General features: G+C 39.3%; 1 protein-coding gene across 1 annotated transcript in view; it reads right to left on the bottom strand.

Annotated features, from left to right (window-relative positions):
* Positions 1 to 20,175, bottom strand: part of PLCG2 (phospholipase C gamma 2) — a 54,716-nt gene that overhangs the window by 12,415 nt on the left and 22,126 nt on the right. Inside the window, exons 8-24 of the mRNA XM_064159996.1 lie at positions 19,059 to 19,131; positions 17,947 to 18,048; positions 17,659 to 17,777; positions 16,317 to 16,402; positions 15,237 to 15,357; positions 14,174 to 14,342; positions 12,542 to 12,646; positions 12,239 to 12,328; positions 10,709 to 10,887; positions 9,793 to 9,993; positions 8,439 to 8,558; positions 6,728 to 6,908; positions 5,833 to 5,901; positions 4,529 to 4,638; positions 3,708 to 3,804; positions 2,745 to 2,811; positions 2,331 to 2,488 (exon numbers count right to left, since the gene is read on the bottom strand). Of these exons, the coding sequence (XP_064016066.1) occupies positions 2,331 to 2,488; positions 2,745 to 2,811; positions 3,708 to 3,804; positions 4,529 to 4,638; positions 5,833 to 5,901; positions 6,728 to 6,908; positions 8,439 to 8,558; positions 9,793 to 9,993; positions 10,709 to 10,887; positions 12,239 to 12,328; positions 12,542 to 12,646; positions 14,174 to 14,342; positions 15,237 to 15,357; positions 16,317 to 16,402; positions 17,659 to 17,777; positions 17,947 to 18,048; positions 19,059 to 19,131 (2,047 nt within the window). The remainder of the gene's footprint in view (positions 1 to 2,330; positions 2,489 to 2,744; positions 2,812 to 3,707; positions 3,805 to 4,528; positions 4,639 to 5,832; positions 5,902 to 6,727; positions 6,909 to 8,438; positions 8,559 to 9,792; positions 9,994 to 10,708; positions 10,888 to 12,238; positions 12,329 to 12,541; positions 12,647 to 14,173; positions 14,343 to 15,236; positions 15,358 to 16,316; positions 16,403 to 17,658; positions 17,778 to 17,946; positions 18,049 to 19,058; positions 19,132 to 20,175) is intronic.

Below are 20,175 nucleotides of genomic sequence, written 5' to 3'. Positions count from 1 at the left end.
TAGCTGAGGGGGAGGGTTTTCTGGGGTGGTCTGATGTGTCAGATTTTTTTTTTTAACCAAGTGTTTCAGTCCTGCTCAGAATCCTGGCAACATTATTTTTCTTTTTTTCTTTTAGTGTAGCTCTACTCAATTTTAGTTACATTCTCAACTCTATACCTCATAAAAATACAAATGTATGCAGAAAATTGCAAAGGGTAGTGAAGTGTCTATTTATTTACAATCCCAAGAAGGACTTATGTCTTTTAAGTAATTCCCAAACAGCTACATTCAAACTCTATGATCACCATTCTGTAGTTTTCGATTTGCACACCAAACCAATAATGCTATGTATGGAAAATCATGTGCAACCTTGCTGTCATCATCTGTAATAAATCCACTATCTACTGCCATGTTTCCAAGTATCTGCTCTGTGGAAACTGAGCAGCAGTCCCTGCAGTGAGAGACTGGGAACTGGAAATTAGCAAGACTCATCCTGAGTGTACAGGCTTTTCAGGCATATAAAACAGGAGAAAACATGTTAGAAGAGTCCTACACTGAACAGTTATTAGCTTTGATATAAGAGGTTATGACACAGCAACAAGTAGGAAGTCTTCCAAAAGAACTGATTCAACAAGATAAAGAGAAGAGGAAGCTGGAGAGAGCAGGGGTTTCCTGAATGTTTCACTGAACCAGAGATGATCCACTAATGTCTAAGAAATGCAAAGAGGAATACAGACTCTAGACTTGAAAATACCTTGGGAAAAAGCTATACACAAACCTCACTGTACTTAGTGATCCACCACTTTCACACACATTGCTCAACAGCAAACAGAGTTCCAACTGCTCATCTTTAGACATAACCCTCTAATGATAACCAAGCAGGAGAGCTAGCAAAGAACAGCCATTCATAGGATCATGACAAAGTCAGTACTAGACAGAGATAACAAGATACATGAAGCTTAGTTTTACTTTTTGGACAGAGTCCAAAAATCAACAACTGAAAAAACCTGTCTTACATTGTAGTGTAATGTTGACTCATTATACTTTTTCCTTCCCCAACAGCCTGTTAACTGTGTTTGCAAAAAGGGCCTTTCTTCACCTTTTTCCCCTCCCCAAGCAGCAGTTTATCATATGAATTTTCTAAAGGCCACGCTGTGGAAAGGCCTCCTGATTGTCAGAAATGAGTTTTAAAGTATCTTTGAACACAAAGTGTTTAATACTCCTCTAACTGTACAGAGGGAGAAAAAGCTGCCAAGCTCCTGAAAAGCCACTGATGTAGCTTAAAAGCATTCTATTTACAGACACTTCATCTAGGTCATATTTCTTTTTCTCATTTTCATTTCTAAATGAAAGCCTTGCATAAGAGTCATATCTCTCCTCCCCCAACAACAGGTCAACAGTTCCTGTTGCTTCTCCCCTTGATGAACTTGCAGTCCTCTGCTTGAGACGTCAAATTGCCTGCTATAAATAAGATGATGATAACCCTCAGAGCATTACCACTCCAGGTGACAGATAAGCAGCATAAGCCACAATGATACTGACACACATTTTCCATCACTCATATCATCCACTTAGCAATAAAAACTGAATAAAAGCAACAAAGGAAAAAGTATAGCTAAACACTGTAAGGGCTTTTTGATCATGTCAGAGACTTCTTAAATACTAGGAAAGATGACAGGGAGGTAAATTAATATATCAGAACAAGAAAAGCAAGTCCTGAAAAAAGCCTTTAAGCAGCAGCACTCATAGAGGGATGTAGAAGCTACACTTTCATAGAATCCTTTAACCTTTAGGCAAGAAATTAGAAATACTAATATCGAAGATCTGGTAAATCCAAATGTGCCTATTAGTTACAAATAAATGAAGTATTAGCCAAACAATTCCCTCTTAGCGCCAGTGCTTTCACTAGAAAGCAGAGTTAGTAAACAGGATTAAGAAGAGTTTAGGCAAAGGCAGGTCAGTGTTCACATATCGTCCCTAGTGGATTGAAAATTCTGAACTGAATAGTCTGATATCTGAGTGTAAAGCAGATGTAAAACTGTAATGATACCTACTTGTACTAGTAAGCGTACTCCAGTGAGGTGCAGGGAGCAACACAGACACACTACTCTGCTGAAAAGCTTCTGTTAACATAAATTCACATAAAATGCTAATTTACATCCCACTCCCAAAAGAGTTTAGGGAACGAGATTCACAACATCAGTAAAATGAACAACCAAACAGCAATATGCAAGAGTGAAGGACCGTGTGTTAGCAAGATTTAGCAGGGTATGGCAGCTAAAGACAACTCCTGTTAGAAATTTATGGCTGTTCATTATAAAAACCAATAACAAAGAGATTTTTATCAATACCTCTTCAGTGGTTTTCCAAGTGATTTCACGGATACTTTGGTACCATTCAAAGAGTTCTTCTACTTTATCAGTTGCAAACTCAACACATGGATCTTCTGCGTTCTTCGGTTCCAAAATGAAGACAAAAGGCTTTCTGTGTTTGCCTTGGGGCATTTTCACTGTTAGGCAACAGAGTAGTAAGAAATTTATACTAAACAGTTCCTCTAAGCTGTCATTTTGATCCATTGCAAGAGTTAATACCATTAAGTTTCATCAGAGTAATCATTTTAGATATATTAATGCAAGTGGGCATTTTGATTTGTTGGATTTTTACACCAAAATAAATATATATATATGCATCAATTAATTAATATTTCCAGTCTACCCAACACAGACCACTGAGGAGTCCATATGTGAGCATCAGAAAATACATACCAACATTGTATGTATTGAGTACCAGTATGCCACGACACAGTGAGCCTAATGGATTGTCTTCAATAATCTGAAAAACATAAGAGTTAAATCAGGTCTTCTCCTGAATGAGTATCCACAAGACATTAACAAATAATAAACAGGCACTATTACATCTAACCTCACTTTCCCTGAAATGGTGTTTAAATGTTTAAAGCATCATCCATTTCCACATCAAGAATTTCTCACTTTAAGAAACACATGAGAATGCCTACAGTGAAAGGAGTCTCAAAATAAGGAGTGCAGCTTCTGCCCTGACACAACTGCTCATTTTTCAAGTCTGCTTAGGGCTGTAAGGACTCTAATTCTAATGCATGTGTCTTCTTCCAAAGCTTCCTAGAAAATCACTGAAGTGCTTTGGAACAACAAAAGAATGTAACATCTTGTTTTTAAAACTCAGAAATGCCAAAACTGCTTAGCACGAAGCTTTGTTTTCTTTTGTTGCAGAGACCTTTGTCCAAGATTCTGGACTAGATTTGTAGACACTTTTGACAAACAGTATAGTCTTAGTTCTAGATAAAAGCTTAATAACAGAGTGTGAAATAGCTGGTGAGATGTGTTTGGACACATTGTTTTATTATTTGTAAATATTAAGGCAGGTATTATAGAGGTGAACTAGTTAAAAGCTCTGAGCACATTGTTGTTTATTCAAACTATCCAAAAGAGCTGAACTGGTAGGATTTGGATTAGTAGGAAACCACTCTCATCTCCTAAACTTCCACCAAACAGAAAACTACTGATGGAGATAGTCAGTGGAGGGTGTACTGACAAAAACATTCAGCAGCAGAGAAACGAAACATGCATTCCTTTCTATACTCTGTGTTCTCTCAAACCCAGCATGCAGAGTCAGAATTCTGTAAGCCAGGCTTCCACTTCCAGTAGGCACCAGCTCCTAGGGAAAGGCAGTGGACAAACCCTAACACTCACCTGGCTTTCAAGCTCAGTAGAATTATTGGGTGACAAGTCTTCAACATAATTAGATGGAAAATAGTGTTGGACTTTTTCTCCATAATCTCCCTTCCACCTGAATTTAAAAAATATATATACAGGGAAAAAAGTAGTTAAAGAGCTTCAGTGGGCCATTAATGAAGCAATAATCCTCCTGAAACTGGTTATTAATACTCTGTAGTAGCTTGTCTAGCAGCTATCACCAAAATGTAAGTGATGAAGTAGCTAAAAGCTCTAACAAAGTGATCATTAACTGTAGTAACAGATGATTTCAGAGGGATTACATTTACTGTAAACTGCAATTAATGACTTAAGAGGCTTTCTCCCCTTCCAGTACTAAAAATACTATTATGTGGTTGATTACCCTGCAGAAACTGCAGGGAAACGTTAGATTCCCAAACTTTCCAAGCAATTTACAAGCCAGCTAAAGAAAGAAACTCTCTTATGAAAGAAGACTAAAAAAAAAGGCAGGTTTGAATCTTGAGAAGTACTCAACAGAGCAAGGAGAGAAAGAGAACAATGGTGACAATGATAACTGATGCTCAGGAAGGATGAATGCAGTTAAGGAAAAACATTGAATACAGTGGGCTATAAGAGGGTTGTGGAAAAGACAGGAAAAGAGGCTGAAGGGCAAGTGGGGTTTAGGGGTTTTATTAAATACATTTGCATTAAGATTTACAAGGCCACAGTTAATAAGCAGCAGGCAATAGGTGAAGTTTTAAAAAACCATTATCCAAAGCTCAATTTTTCCCTCCATCTAAGTCACCAGAAGCTCTCCTATGAGGAATCTTTGCCCTTACCAGCCTCCAGTTTCCTTTGTGACATTATGAATTAAAGCTCCTCGAGAAAAGCTCAATTCATCACTTCTTTTGGCTCTGTAGTCATACAAGGCTTTCACTGTTCTCTGAGGCTTTAAGAGAAACAAAGCAAAAGGGTCATCTAGGGGTACAGGTCATAAAATAATCAATAATGCAATCTTAAAAAAAAAAAAAAGAGGGGAGGTTGGATCCCATTTCTGGTTTTGTTAGGAAGCTTAAAAACATATTACTAAAGCTCCAGAGTGACATCTATTGGTGGAAGCAAGTGATGCTACTTAAATGCTATTCTTCAAGCACCAACGTGGCAAAAACTGAAAAGCAGCTTTCTTTCACGGGTGTTGCAACATAATTATTAAAGAATAAATAAAATACCAAACAATAAAAAATAACCAAAAAACCCCAAACCCGATTCAAAAAGCACACATTGATATATCAGTCTACTATCTTCATTACATGCATTTATATGCAGCTGGAGTTTGTATGCCTAACGTCTACAAAGCTATCCTGCTGGTTACATTTCCTCTAGGAAGACATCCAGTTTTGGCAGGACAAGCAATTTCTTTATCTTGTATTTACTATTATCCAAATTCTTCAGCTGCAATGCAAATTCACTGGCCAAAAAAAGGCTAAGAAGAATGAAAGTCATAAAATTTACATGCATAAGAGGCAGGCTGTAAGAAGAACTAGGGAATAGCAGGAGTTTGCTGTGCAATTTGTTATGAAAATATAATGACCTATATCTTCATAGAAGACAAACTTTAATAACTCATTAATTAAACAAAGACAACATTTTTATATAAAAAGCATATAAATAAATTCTTCATCTATTTGTGCATGCAGGCCACGCTTGCTAGTGGAATTTTGATCACTTTGAGATAATCTGTGCCCAGACAAATAACACAGTGTTCACAAAGACACAGACATTTGGTCTTTGCATGTTGGACTCTCTTTCCATGCAGATTTGGCCTTCTCAAACTGAATCTTCTCACAAGTTATTTAATTTGGGGCCATACCTGCACAAGCATGAAAGTCAAGTCAAATCATCTCCACAGATTATTGCAAGAAGTGCCCAAATTCCCAGTACAGATGAATCAATACTGGATTTGCACACAAGAAATATCTTGGTACAAATTTTAAAGACACTTTAAATTTCTCCTCTCCAGTCCCACATAAATCAAGCAGTCTAACACCTTCAATTATCATTTCATTACTGCTGACAGGAAATCAATAAACAAAACTCAACATTTCCAGAGGTCTACAATAAATGTATCTCCCTTTACACATACCACTGTAGGAGTGATTTCACTGGGTTCCACATACATCTTGACATCATAGAGGGAGTTAATATCTTTTTCCTTAAAAAGAGGAAAAAGAAAAAATACTGAAGTTCCAGGAATCAAAATTTATTGAAGCACTTCATGGTAATAGAACATTTATTGCTAAACCCAGCTTTCTGACAGTACATAGGCAAGCAGGAGGGAAATCAAACACTTATTATGCTCAGTTCTAGAGCTGAGCATAGCTGAATGTGCAATACTGTAGGGGCCTATGGGCTCCTGTACAAGCCTGTGGGGGTCTGTGTACGTCTGCAGGGCTCTGGGGGCGGTCTGCAGGGGTCTGTGCAAGCCTGTGGGGATCTTATTTAACCTGTCTATATTCCAGTTTGATGAATGGTAAACCACAGCAAAGCAGCAATATGTCACAAATCAAATAGTTTTGAGATTGTGTGTACCCTTCTATGAGCAACCAGCACATAGACACAGCAGACTATTTCATTATTTGATTAAATGCTCAGCAACTGACACCTGCATGATCATTTTAAGACCTTGACCCACTCCACCAACAGAAGACATTGCCAAGTGCAGGCAGGGCTATTATCAAAAAATCTTTTTAACAGAAAAATGATCTCCTGCTTCACAGAGCAACTTTTCTAATCAAATCTTGAGGAAGTAAAGAGTTGACCTGTAATCAAAGATGAAGCCCTTTCCTTAACATGTCTCAAAACCTTTGTGATAGAAGTCAGAATCATCTCAGTCTCATAGATACAAAAACTACCTGCTTGACCATCACTCCCCTATAGGTCATCTACCATAGCTAGAACCAAACCCAAGCCCCCCCAGGTCTAGATCTGGGGCACAATCCACTAGAGCGGCTGCCACTGGTACCAAGAGCATCACTTACGGTGCTGTAGCGCTCCAGCAGCTCCTCGGTCACCGGGTAGCGCAGCTTCATTTTCCTGTACAGTGGATGCTTCTCATAATACGTCACCAGCTCCACCAGACTCTCAAAATAAGCTGAGGTTCCAAGCACAAAATGACGACCATCCTGCTGAATTCGGAAGTGCTTCACCTTCCCCTCAGCTCTGTGAAACAAGCATGGGTGCTGTAAAAGGTACTGGCACTTGCAGTGCGAGCCCCAGCGCTGCAGACTGGAGCAGAACCGCCTTGTGCACCTCAGTCACACAGAATAATTTATCCCTCTTTCAAAGCCTCCTTTAATCAACTTGAATTCCAGTTGCCTAATCCAATTCACAAAAGGACATTCTCATTTTTCTACACTGTACAGGGCTATGGGACAAACCCATGGTTTTGCTTAAATTCCCCTATTTTTCCCCCTACAGATAGGTGTTCTGTCACCTTCATACTAATATAAATGTGTCTGATCAGGCTGAGTCCCTCTGGAATCCACCACTGCTGATCTGCCACAGCTCCTAAGGGACAGACACAGTCCCCAGAGAACAAGTACCTGTCCCTTCCCTATAATCATTTTGATAAGTACAGGAATCAATCTTGAAAAAACAGAAATCATCTTTTGTGCTTGAACACAAGGTTTGTGCTTGCATTTATAACCATCCACTGACAATCATCCCACTCACAGAAGACCCCTACATGCTTCTGCAGTTGATGGTACTTCTTGCTTTCCCCAGTGTGAAATGGTTTTACTGAGATGCAACAATTCAAGTTACTGCAATATCCACCTTGGTAACAACAGAAAACTTCAAATCAAAGTACAGAGGGAATTCTGGGTGTCAATAGACAGTAAGGCATGTAACTAACAGGAAAACTAGTATTTGTTTTTCCAAAGCAATTTTTTGTTCCAGATATAAGCATTTTTAGAGAAGAGCAATTTCATTTCATAGAATCATAGACTCAACCAGGTTGGAAGAGACCTGCAAGATCATCCAGTCCAACCTAGCACCCAGCCCAGGCCAGTCATTTAGACCATGGCACTAAATGCCTTAGCCAGGCTTTTCTTGAAGACCTCCAGGGACGGTGACTCCACCACCTCCCTGGGCAGCCCATTCCAATGCCAATCTCTCTCTCTGTGAAGAACTTCCTCCTAACATCCAGCCTATACTTCCCTCCGGCACAACTTGAGACTGTGTCCCCTTGTTCTATTGGTGGTTTGAAAGCACAATGGAGAACACCACAATTCTACACATTTTGTTCATTTTGCAAGAACCTCAGCTGCAAAAACGCTTCCTCTCACAAGGAAAGCTGACACTTTCATTTTGACATTTCATTTTGGTCAGTTATATGACAGGCACACAGGGATCTAGAATCACTGCTGAGTAAGTACCAAAGCAAACTTCAGAATGACACCTTGTAGTAAAGAGTGTCAAGGAGGTGAAGAAGGGCATTACACAGTTCTCTATAGGAAGAAAGGGACAGTCAATGCCCAAATATTCCTTAGAAAAGCATAAAGGTTTATTCCAGTCATAAATTAAGTCTTGTACACAAGGATCTGCTGAACAAATGGACCATGCTAACTGCTCAGTGTTTGAAAGCAAGAATTTTATGATGCTAAAAAGACCACAGTATTTTTTAAACACAGAAAACCACAACACTGTTGAACTGTTAAGTCATGTAGTTACATACCAGTCTTTTCTTACCTGAAAGTCATGGCAAACGAATCAGGCTCATCTCTCTTCCTTATCAGAAAGGCTCCATCTCGAGGAATTCGCATCAACATGTCTTCTGCCTCTCCCCGACTCAAGTTGCTATAGTACCAACTGCAACAGTTTCAAAATCAAAATGGACAAAGGATTACAAAGCATGCCAAAATGTCATTCAGTCAGAGTAACAGGCAGTGTTATTAACAACAGAGTTTCAAACGCTACAAGAAGAACTGTGCATTAGATTTTCCCCAGCTTGCCACCTATGACAGCAGCTTATTACAAAACATTGTAACACAGCAGCTTATTTTGGATAAAAGCATCAAGAATACATCAAGAACATCCTGTCTGTCTGAAATCATACAGCATAAATCTGCATTTCTTTCAGAAACAAAGGCACTAGATCTTGCTTTTAGTCTACCATTCAGTTTTCAAGTAGTTTATTCAGTTTTGATATAGCCAAAGAAAAAACTCAAAGAGACAAAAACCGAGCAGGCATTTGAATTCTTTTCTCTTTTGCTGTGGAGATCTAATGTGTCTCCAGCGAAGCTGTGGCCACTTACACTGGCAATACATCTCCACCTTATACAGAAAGGCAGTAAAGCCTAAATCTTCAATTCTGCCCTCCCATCTCACTGACTTCCATAGTTATCTACATGTGGTCAGTGACTCCCAGGTAAGAAAAAAAAAGTTTAAAGGTATAGATCAATATTTCACCTGCAAAAGAGATTTACTTTTTCTCACTGCAAAGAAACAGAACAAAGGGCAATGACTACAGCATTCTGCCAGTCAACATGATCTAGCTCTGCCCAGAGTCTACATCAGGCAAGTACCAGCTGGAAATAAACATCAAGCTCTACCACTTTCTATCAGCATGGGGCAAAGTCAGCTTAACCGTTTTTGACAAGGCTGAGGTGGAGGGTGGGCAAAGGGAAACATAGCTGTTCGGGCTCACTGCCCCAGTAATAAAGCTTCCAGATGGCGCATACCATGACACCACTTAGCTGACAGACCACAGCCAACTACTCAATCCCTAATCCAACACACTGGGTGTTGTAAAACACTGAGCAGAGAAAGAAGGAATTGGCCCATTTCCACAGCAGTACAGTGCTCACTTATTTTCCTAGCTGCTGCTTTCCAAATGACTGCTCTCTATTGTTTCAAGTTCTCACAATCAGTGATCTAAGTCAGCCTCCTTCAGGGAAGCCTTTTCCTGTGACACCCACAGACAAGCAACACTTGAGTGTGCTCCTGAAACCAGAAAAATTTCCATGAAAAAACCAAGACCATCTAAACCAAGAGAAAGAACACTGACATAACAACCCTGGTCCTTGCCTTCTGCCGTACATACTCTTTAGTCTCATGAGGGCTGGGATTAGGCACAGCATCGGTCAGACGCAGCTCAAATTCAGCACATCGCAAGTGGGCCTCCTTGTAGTGTTGAATGAGATCATAGATGCTATCAAACATGAGGTTGTCTGTCAAGTAGTACTTCACAGTGTCCCCATCACCCAAAGAACGGATCCGACAGTGCTGGACTCTACCTGACCTCCTGCAGAAACGCAGAGGGGCAGAAGGAAAAGAAAGTGTTTATAAAAGGTTTTCTTTTTTGGAAGCATTTCCTCGCCCTTTCTTGGCCCAACTACTTGGTAAGCTTGCAAAAAGGCAAGAATCTGTGTCATTTCATGAAACAACCATGTAAGAACAGCAACAGAAATTCACACAACTAAGATTAAGGGATGAAAAGTAATGATTTTCGATCCACAATGGATCGATGAAACAATTAAGAGTTCATTAAAATCTGACATACACTGCAAAATTTGCTCCGAGAGCTCTCTGGGTCAGAAATGCATCAGATACACTACACCTAGTAATGTCCCAAGCAGAAGACAAAAAAAACCAGACTATCAAATAAACAACAGAAAACAACTCACAGCTCTTTATTGTTTTCCCTCCAGAGGACTCCTTCATTGAAAAGATCAATCAGTGTTAATAAAAGTACACTCACGAGATGAGTTTTTCAGTGTAGAAACCAGTCATTTATCCTTAAATTAAAAGATCACATTTTGGCTTGCTCCTGCACTATGCTACACTGGAGTTCAATTTGGAAAATAGTCTTCCACAGTCCCATCAATAACATTCTCCTAATTACAGCAATTCCTTATTTCTACTTCCTGTCAGCTATAAATGCATAACTGACAAATATTTTTTGCTCTATGCCATAAAAAAGCAAAACCCACAGGGAATTTTTGTGACAATCACCATACCAGAATGACAAGGTGCAATCATTAGGGAAAGCCTCACTTTCCCTAACTAGGAATGTCCCATCCTTGCCACCCATTTCAGCACAATATTCTTGGAGCAGTTTCTCAGCAGTTGTTCTCCCCTCTTTCATTTTCCCATGGAACCACTTTTCTTTTAAGTGCAGTTCAGTGCGTTTCACCTCCTAGACCAGAGAATAAGAAATTCTGTATCACGTTACTCATTTTATGACCCTGGAACAAAGTACATGTTATTCATAGAATCAACCAAGTTGGAAGAGACCTCCAAGATCATCCAGGCCAACCTATCACCCAGCCCTGGCCAATCAACTGGATCATGGCACTAAGTGCCTCATCCAGGCTTTTTTTGAAGACCTCCAGGGACACTGACTCCAACACCTCCCTGGGCAGCACATTCCAATGCCAATCACTCTCTCTGTGAAGAACTTCCTCCTAACATCCAGCCTAGACCTCCCCCAGCACAACTTGAGACTGTGTCCCCTTGTTCTGTTGCTGGTTGCCTGGCAGAAGAGACCAACCCCCACCTGGCTACAGCCTCTCTTCAGGTAGTTGTAGACAGCAATGAGGTCACCTCTGAGTCTCCTCTTCTCCAGGAAGATGTAACAATCTACTTTTTACTATGATTAATTTACTATGTATTGAGGTAACAATCTACTATTTCAGGATTTCAGCTCTTCCTAGCCCTGAACTCTCTTTCCAAAACCAAGCTGATCACCTTCAATGTCACTCTTGACTCCCCTCTCCAGGCAAGCCAATTCTTTGGAGCAGTGATCAACTTCAGCCTTACTCAACATGCAATGGTCAGAAAATAAAGAACTTAGCAGTGCAAATGCCAATTTCCTTTTTCAAGGATTTACAGTTTCTAATCAGCTTTCCCTGGGATTCATCTATGCTCTTCCTTACACATTAAAAATTTCACTAACATCTAGGTGAATGGGTAAAATGTTCTGCATGTGCAGAGAGATCTCTGAACTGTGCACATACATGTTGGCACGAAAACCCAGAAGGTCAGAACAAGAAACCTTGCTGAACATCACTGCTACTGCAACATTTAATGAGTCTCATGCTTCTTCTTTATCACATACAACAGCCAAGGAACACAGGCTCACCTGTGGCAAACACTTTGCAAATGTGAAATAATCAACATGTGCTGTGTAAGAGCTGTGCTATACTAACACCACAGACCTTCGTTTATCATACTGCCTAGTCTGAGAATAGCAACTATACTTAGGCAGAGGCACATAAAGACATTGTGATGCATGCATCAGCATTAGCTTTTAAGTATCAAACTATCTTCTTGTCTTTGCATTCCTTTTTTCAAGTCCTCAATTAGCCAAGGGAAAATGTTATTTCATTAAAAACAGAGTTACCTGAACACAACTCTTTGTACATTTTTTTATCTCCAAATACAATTCTTATCTGACATGGATCTTGCATAATTTCAACATCAGCATGAAAAACAGATGTGAGCATTCACTGAAATAAGCTGCCTAAACAACAAAAGATAGCCATCACCTTTGATGAATCTTCATCAGCATTCTGTTCTATGTCATCACTGAATGAAAGCTTTTCATCAGCAATAGCACAGTAGTGCCGAGTCCATTTCTGAAAGTCGAGAGATATTCAAACCATTAACAAGAGATTGGTTAAGTCACTAACCACAAATTCAAAAGAAGGTATGACAACAAGCCAACCTTCTTCCCCACATTCACATCTGTTCAAATGGCAATCTTACACAGATACTGAGAAAAATCCATGTACATTTCCAGTATTACACAACCCAGTAAGAAACTGTAACAAATGCCACACAAATGATACCTGTTCTATTGTGTCCCACATATAAAGCTCTCCTTGTTGCTTTTTTTCTTCTTTCTTGTCTTCTAAGTTCACATCAATGTCTCCCTTTGGCCCCAGTTTTTTGTGCTTAAAAACAAAAAGATCCACCACATTCACACACTCACATAGAATCATACATAAAATTGGTCACAATATTTTGACATACTTGGTATTACTGGAAATATTTCCCTCCATTGCACAGCCTTCTTCTGTCACTACCATGACAGCAGCTGTTTCATGAGGCTTTCATGCAACAGGGCTAGAATCTCTTTCTTTAAAATTTGAATCTCACAATAAAAGGCTAAAAATTTAATAGAGATACCATTCAGACAATTAAGAAACAAATGGATTGGTAAGAGCTCACTGTTCTTTAGAGGACAGAAAACATGAAGTGACACAAGCTAAGAAGTAAGGCTAAAACGAAGTAAGGATAAAACAAAATCCTTCTGTAGAGAGCAGGGCATAAGAAACTATAAAAGCCAGCAGCAACAACAACAACAAAAGAAATTAAACTTAACAGATAACTCCCTCTTCTACAAGAAAAATGAGTAGAAAATAAATCTTTTATGAAAAAAGGGGTAGGTTCTACTTTCTTGAGAGCACTCAACAAAACACAGTGTCTCAAGGGGCAAAACACTTAATTGCAGCTAATGATGGGATTAATCATCTCCCATCTAGTAGCTCTCAGCTGTATTCGGTTCTGCAGTCTACTGTAGGTACATTTCAATTTGAGAGGCTTATCTGAAAAATCCCAGAGGTCCTTACAGCGGGAGTTGCCTCCAGCTGTTTACTGACAACATTTTCCAAACAAAAGCCAAACAACACAACTAGCTGGCTGGCAGGTGCTCATCTATTTAAAGACTCTTTAATGCTCTTTCAGCCAGGACAGAGCGATATGGATGCAGACCTTCAGCAGTCTGTAATGCCCTTAAAATCAGATCTGCCATGTTACTGCTCATGTGCCTATCCACCTCCTCTCTTGAACAGAGAAAAATAACTTAAGCACAGAACTTCTGCATCTTATAGTGAGATGGTATTATTTTCAGTCTTCCACTGTGTTTATTACTATCTACCCTTACTTCCTCTCTTCAGAAGTTTAATATGTAGGATGCAGTACTGTTACGAGAGATGGAAAAGTGGAGCAAGGTCAAAAGTAATTATTATTTTACTAAAGAGATCATGAGCAGCCCTCCACCTAATTTTGTCTTTCTACTGCAATTTCAGTCTGAAAAATCTTCATTTAGTGAGCTGCCTCATGCTGCTGCACAACAGTACTGAGTAGAGTATCTGTATGTATGGTCACATTCTGAAAGCATCTGCAGCAGTGAACCCTTGCTGGAATTTAGCAGTGACATTTCAGGAGCTGGAAGACCTTTAGAGAAGAGCTGACATTCAATCTGGCACTTGAACTGGCAGCACTTATTGCAAAGAAAACTAATAGCAAGCAGTGTAATATATAGCTTTTACAGGGCCCTATACAATATTGCAAAATGTTACATGGAGTCTTTTGTCTCTCAACAGAAACTAACAGGTAAGCTGCAAAGTCAGAACTACTACGTCTCGCTCCTGCCCCTGTTTTCATGTTCTATCTTCCTGCACACAAAGCAAGCCTACCTTGATGATGATTTTTTCCTTCAGCTGGGTTGGTGATGGTAGCTGATCTGCACTGGCTTCAATCGGTTTCATTAAAAGATGATCACCAAATACCTCCTTGAACACTCTGGCCATGTGTCGCTGCTGCTCCACACTACAGTGCTCCTCAATTGACAGGATGACTGGGTATCTGTGAAGGAGGAAACAGAGGTGAATGAACACAATTTCTTTTTGCTACAGCCTGCATGGCAAGGAAAACAGGACCCTCTCTCACCCCCTCCAGTTCAAAGAACATACTTAAGGCAAACAACAAGACAAAGGAATAGACAGCCAACAGATGATAACACCTGTGCAATCACAGAACTGTTAAGGTAAGAAGGGACCTCTGGAGGCCATCTAGTCTACACATCTTCTTTGGGAAGCCCAGATTTCTAGGCTAGATCAGGTTGTACAGCCAAGTTTTGTGTAACTGCAAGAAGCAAAATTCCTTCCAAGTTCTCTGAGGAGTTTCAGTGCTAAAGCACTATTATGTGAAAGTTTGTTTCTCCTGCCCTCAAAATTGTGTCTGTTTTCCTTCACATGCACCTGAGAAGAGTTTGGATTCATCTTTTCTACAATTACCCACTACACAGTGGAAAACAGTAACCAGACTCTCTAATTAACATCTTCTTGAAGCTAAACAAACTGTTTTGTGAGCTTCCCCTTGTATATCATGTGCTCTGGCCCCGATACTGAAAACTAAGGCAGGGGAAGCACTGAGTATTTCAGTCTTCAGCAGCCACTAAATCTCCCATCCAATTCAACAGCAGGCTCATTTTCTAACCTTAATCTTCTTTTTGTTTCAGTCATACCTGTAGAAGTCTTTTTTGCTGTCCTTCATCCCTCAATAATTTCATCTCTAGATGAGCTTTGGATTTGTTTTTTCTCAAAACTGAATCTACTCAAGACCCACATTTGTCAATAACGAAGACTACTGGAATATCATTGTTCTCCTACTACGTTTTGCTCTGGACTATAGAGAAAATAAATTCAGGAAGAACTAAGAGTATGAAAACAAACCTAGAGAAAATAAATCAAAGCTTACTCAGATGCAACAAAGGCATGATCTTTGATTGCCTGCACGACATCATCAAATTTGATCTTTGTTGTCCGTGTCCATCCATGGTAAATGATGGGTTTTCCATCAGGACCATCCCAGCAGTCCACTAGGAAAGACAAGCAGTGGGGAAAAAAAAAAAGACACCAAGCAGTACTTGAATAACTCTAGCAGAGGAATACATCCAAATCTTCAGTGTTCCACATTCTGAGTCATAGACTTTAATGTTCTAACAAAGCATTCTATCAGATGAATTTATACCTCTCATTGAGGAAATAAAGTTCACTTAAGTAAGAGCAATAAAACTAAAACACAATCTAAAAATTTCCCAAAGCATTATCATGTGGGAATCATGAAATAATGAATTTAAGCAGCTATACTGTTAGTTCACTAGTCTACAATAATTTTCCAGGCATAAATACACTCCAACAAGCAGCAAGTTGATGCTTATCTCTGTTGTTGATTTTAACCCTGAAACTCTCTGATCTGAGACACAGTTTGCATTAGCCAAATTGAATAGGCAGCAGCCACTAGTTTTCTGAAGTAACTGGAGAAAAAACATGACACTTAAGTTCAGCTTTTCTATAAGGTACAGAAGTACAGGGACAGAGAAACCCCAGACAACAAAAAACAAATGTACGAAGACAGCAATCGGTTTACCAGCAAGTTAATCAGGCTGACAAATGGCACCATATTACACAAATCTCTGTGCCTTGGGCTTGTCTGTAGCACAAGGAAGGCAAATAAACCATCTATCTATCCTAGGCAAGTAAAGCCAATTTAAATCCTATGCTTTCATGTAGTAAATCCAAGACTGAATTTTTGGTATACATCGAGATAAAATCTCTAAAGACCTTCTTAAAACTCCATGGGAACGAGAACCAGAACAATTGAAGAGAGCAATAGCGAGGCATAAGGAAAACAATTTAGGGAATTAGTGGGTTTTATATGACTACTTCAACTTCAGAAAACAAACTAGTTCTTGGTTTCAGTTCTTTTTTCTTTTCTGGTAAACAGGGCAAACAATATGGACAGCATTTTACAAACCATTCCACAAACTCTACTCACACTCAATACATCGACATCCCATTCTAAGGCACCTGATGTAAGCTTCTGTGGAGGACTCACTTCGAAGCTGGTCTCCTGTCAGGTATCTAAGGAGTAAAAGAAAGTTGTAAAAGACAGGCAGTCGTTTTCAACCATTTGCCACTTGCTCATTGGGCAACCATTTTTCTCCTACAATGGGAATGTATCTTGATTTTTTACTTTATTTATTATTTAACTTCTGATGGAAGAACTGGACTCTGCTGAACCTGATGCCATCACATTTTTGAATGGATCAAATTAGAGTAAGTTAAGGGCTCAATCTGAACATCTACCAACTCTAACTCGAAAGCAAATCATGAGCTTTGAAACATAACTAAACCTTACCGTGCTGAGCCACAACTATGTTGGAGGAATAGGTAGAGTATTTAAAGTGATATCACACCCTGGGCTTCAAAATATATCCATATCCACTTATCTTTGTTTCCTGCAATATTTTGTTCATATTTCCTCCCTCTCTACACCATTTTTTCTTCTCATTATAGTGCTATATGAGTAAATCTCCTTTGTCTGAAGACAATTCAAACTCATTCTCACGTAGGTTACTACTTTGGGTAAAGAGCTCACATATCACAGATTGACAAGTACAAGGACTCGTCACTGACACTTTAGACACAAACTATAGAGATAAGTAGAAATAAAAGAGAAGACAATGTGCAGCAATTCCAGCCCTCCTCTGCCTCAGTTATCTCCATCTGATCTAATTCTTGTCATCCAGGAAAATGCCAAGTCTTGATCAGTAGATTTGCCAATTTAAGGTTTCCATACTCCTTTTCTGCTCAGGACCAAATCTTTTCCACTTGATACCACTGTAAAATGTAAGCTATCTATCAACAGTACACATCACTGCCTCCTTTCCCAAGGCAACAACTTCACTGCTGTTCAGATTGCACTAACAGTATGGGATTTTCCCACAGGATAAGTGGGGTCCTTCTGGTATTCTTATGTCCAGGTACAGTTAATGTTGATACTAGCACAACAAAGCCGCTGGTGGTTGGGTAAAAAAATGAAGCTCCTTCAATAACTTTAGTTTCTGGAAGCAAAGAGACTTTAGCAGTTTCAGCACAGGACTCATTTTTTGGTTTTGTAACAGGGTTCAGGGTTTGGGTTTTCTGGCAGCTGAGCTCAGTTATGTCTCAAAATCTCTAAGACCTGAAGAGGCAGGGGAAATACAGTCTCAAAATTGTATCTGCCACATGTACATCATGCTTTAAGAAGGTTTCACATACCCATGCAGTATATTTCTGACATAATTTACAAGTATTACTTTCTCTTAACACATGCTAGGTTGCTTTCATCAACTTACGTGTTATGAGAGGAAGAAATCCAGTAGTGGGACAAAGGATTATTCATGTCTTGCACATCTATTGTATCATATTTCTCATCCCAAATACTGTTTTCTTTTGCAAATAGGTAAGTGAGGAACTATAATACAAAGAGAGATGTTTTTACCACATAAGACTAAAATAAACCAGGTAACCTAGCTAGAGAAGCCTAGAGGATCTGCCATGCAATTCACAAACTAGGAACTGCCAGCAAATGAAAGTAAAATGAATGAAACACAAAGAGCGATCAGAAAATATCATTATCTTACCTCATCAATGAAGAGAAAGGGTTCAGCAGTTTCTCTCATAGTGTCATCAATAAACTTCGTCATTCGCTCTCGGACTTTAGTGAGATCTTGTGCCCAAGATTCCTTCAGATAATACAGTAGGAAAAAAACCTTTAGAAGTGGTGTGATTCTACATAAAACCAAATCAGGAGCAGAGACACCTACAAATGTGATCTATTTGTTTCTCATCTGGCTAGTTTATGTCAATATATTTTATTGAATCCATATATCTTGGAGAGTTTCCTCTGTGATATCTAAGAGAAAAAAGAAGATCTTCATCTAAGTACCCTTGTATAGACTGGAGGCCCACAAGATACATACTAGCTATGTACACATATCCATGCACATGCACAGGAAAAAGGAAGGATATGCCTTAACTACAATCCTTCTCATTTCTAAATACAACCTGAACATCCTTTTAACACAGAGAAATAGGGAGAAAAAGAAAATAGCAGGCTTATACAGGAAGTGTAGGTCTCACTTTTAATCACACTTGCAAACCTGGAGCTTAGCAGTACCTAGGAAATATCAAACAGCTTTTTCCCCACAGTGTCTCTGCTAAGTAACATTCTAGGAGACCCTGAAGACACAGTTCCAGTCCCTGCCTCCAACCTTCTCTGCTTGCTGGCATGGAACACTTGACCTGGCTCTATTCAGTAGAAAATTACCTTTGACTTGAATGCAGGCAGTTAGCCCAGCTTTTTATGTGAAAGCTGCTAAAACGAGGCCATGGCCAAAGCATTATCCCAGATGTACTTGTGATGGCAGTGCTAACTAGGCCAGGCTATTGTCTTTAACATACACCCAGTGTTAACTTCTAACCCTGCCTGTTTATCTAAATGACTAAATGAAGACTTGTTAAAACCTTAAGACCTTTTTTACTCTGTCGTCTCAGTGCAACTTCAGAGTCTTTATATCAATGAAAAGTAATAGTTCATGTGAATGTCAATGGTAACAAAGAGATAAATCTTCCCAAGGCTTAGTATCACAGCTGACACCAATCATAGTCTATGCCACATCACATTCCTTTTTAACAAGCATACAATTCTGTGAGACAACCTCAAGAAAAAGAACTCAGAATTTCTGCAACCCACATGCTGCTCATACAGCAGGAATCTCTGGAAGTCATGGAGATGAACAGCTGAAGCATCCGGACGGTCAGTATTTCTTCAGGGAAAAAAAAAGAAAAGAGACAAGAGAAAGAAACAAGAGAGCATATTTCATCAAATGTTATGGCAGAAAATTCCATGGATTTGTATCTTGGACCTACAGTATAAATGTGCTGATGCCACCAAGAAACTTTTCAGAACTTCAGTGGAATTTATATTAGGCTTGTAATAGTGTATTATCCAATTACTGTATTTTGAGCCTTTGAATAAAGGCTCCTGGGCTCCTCATCTACTTTTGGTAGTGATACATTGAGAAGAGTAACAAGCCTGTGCTCACTGCGGTGTAGCAAATGAGCAGCGTTCACTTAGAGGTGGTGTCTAGTTGAGGCATATGGAGACACTGTTCTTTTAAATCAACACAGAGCCACTTCCACAAATAACTCCTTCCACACATTATTCAGATGATCTACTGTGGTAAGTCAAAACTACCTGGAAAAGGATGTGAGGCACAGATGCACCAACAAAAAGTGCTTTCCCTTTGTAGGACAGAAATTCTGCACTAACTTTTACAAAGGAGGTATTTATGGCCTACCCAGCCTTCATAAATCTGTGATGTTAAGCAGTCTCACAAAGTGTAATTCATATGTTGTGACCAAAGGCTAAGGAAATCTGTGTTACATTCAGAGTAAACTTTTTTAATTACTTCCTAATTCTGTTAGTGAAATATTAAAACTGAGGTAAACTGATGTAGTTCACAGTCAAAATGTTAGCAATACCTGTGTCCTTTTTCATGCTGTACACATCTTATTTAAATTTTCAAGTTCAGCAAATGACAGATGCAGAAAATGTCACTATCAGCATTTTAGCTCAAATCTAGGCAAAGCCTGTCTACCACACCATTGTCTGAATTGAAGTTAAAATTTCTCCAGCAAACTGTCCCTTCATAGTTCTGTTCAGCTCTTAGTAAATCAGAGAACAGGTAAATTCACTTGAACAAGTCTGCACCATTTCGACAGTCAGACAGTGAAAAGACATTCATCAGATTATATTCAGAACTTATTTCCAGGATAAGCTCACTTTTCTGAATACAAATCTGTGAAAA

Source organism: Pogoniulus pusillus, chromosome 20, assembly GCF_015220805.1.
Source record: "Pogoniulus pusillus isolate bPogPus1 chromosome 20, bPogPus1.pri, whole genome shotgun sequence".
In the NCBI taxonomy this organism is placed as follows: Eukaryota; Metazoa; Chordata; class Aves; order Piciformes; family Lybiidae; genus Pogoniulus; species Pogoniulus pusillus.
Note: the sequence above shows the minus strand (reverse complement) of the source record. Positions and strands in the feature narration are given on the sequence as shown.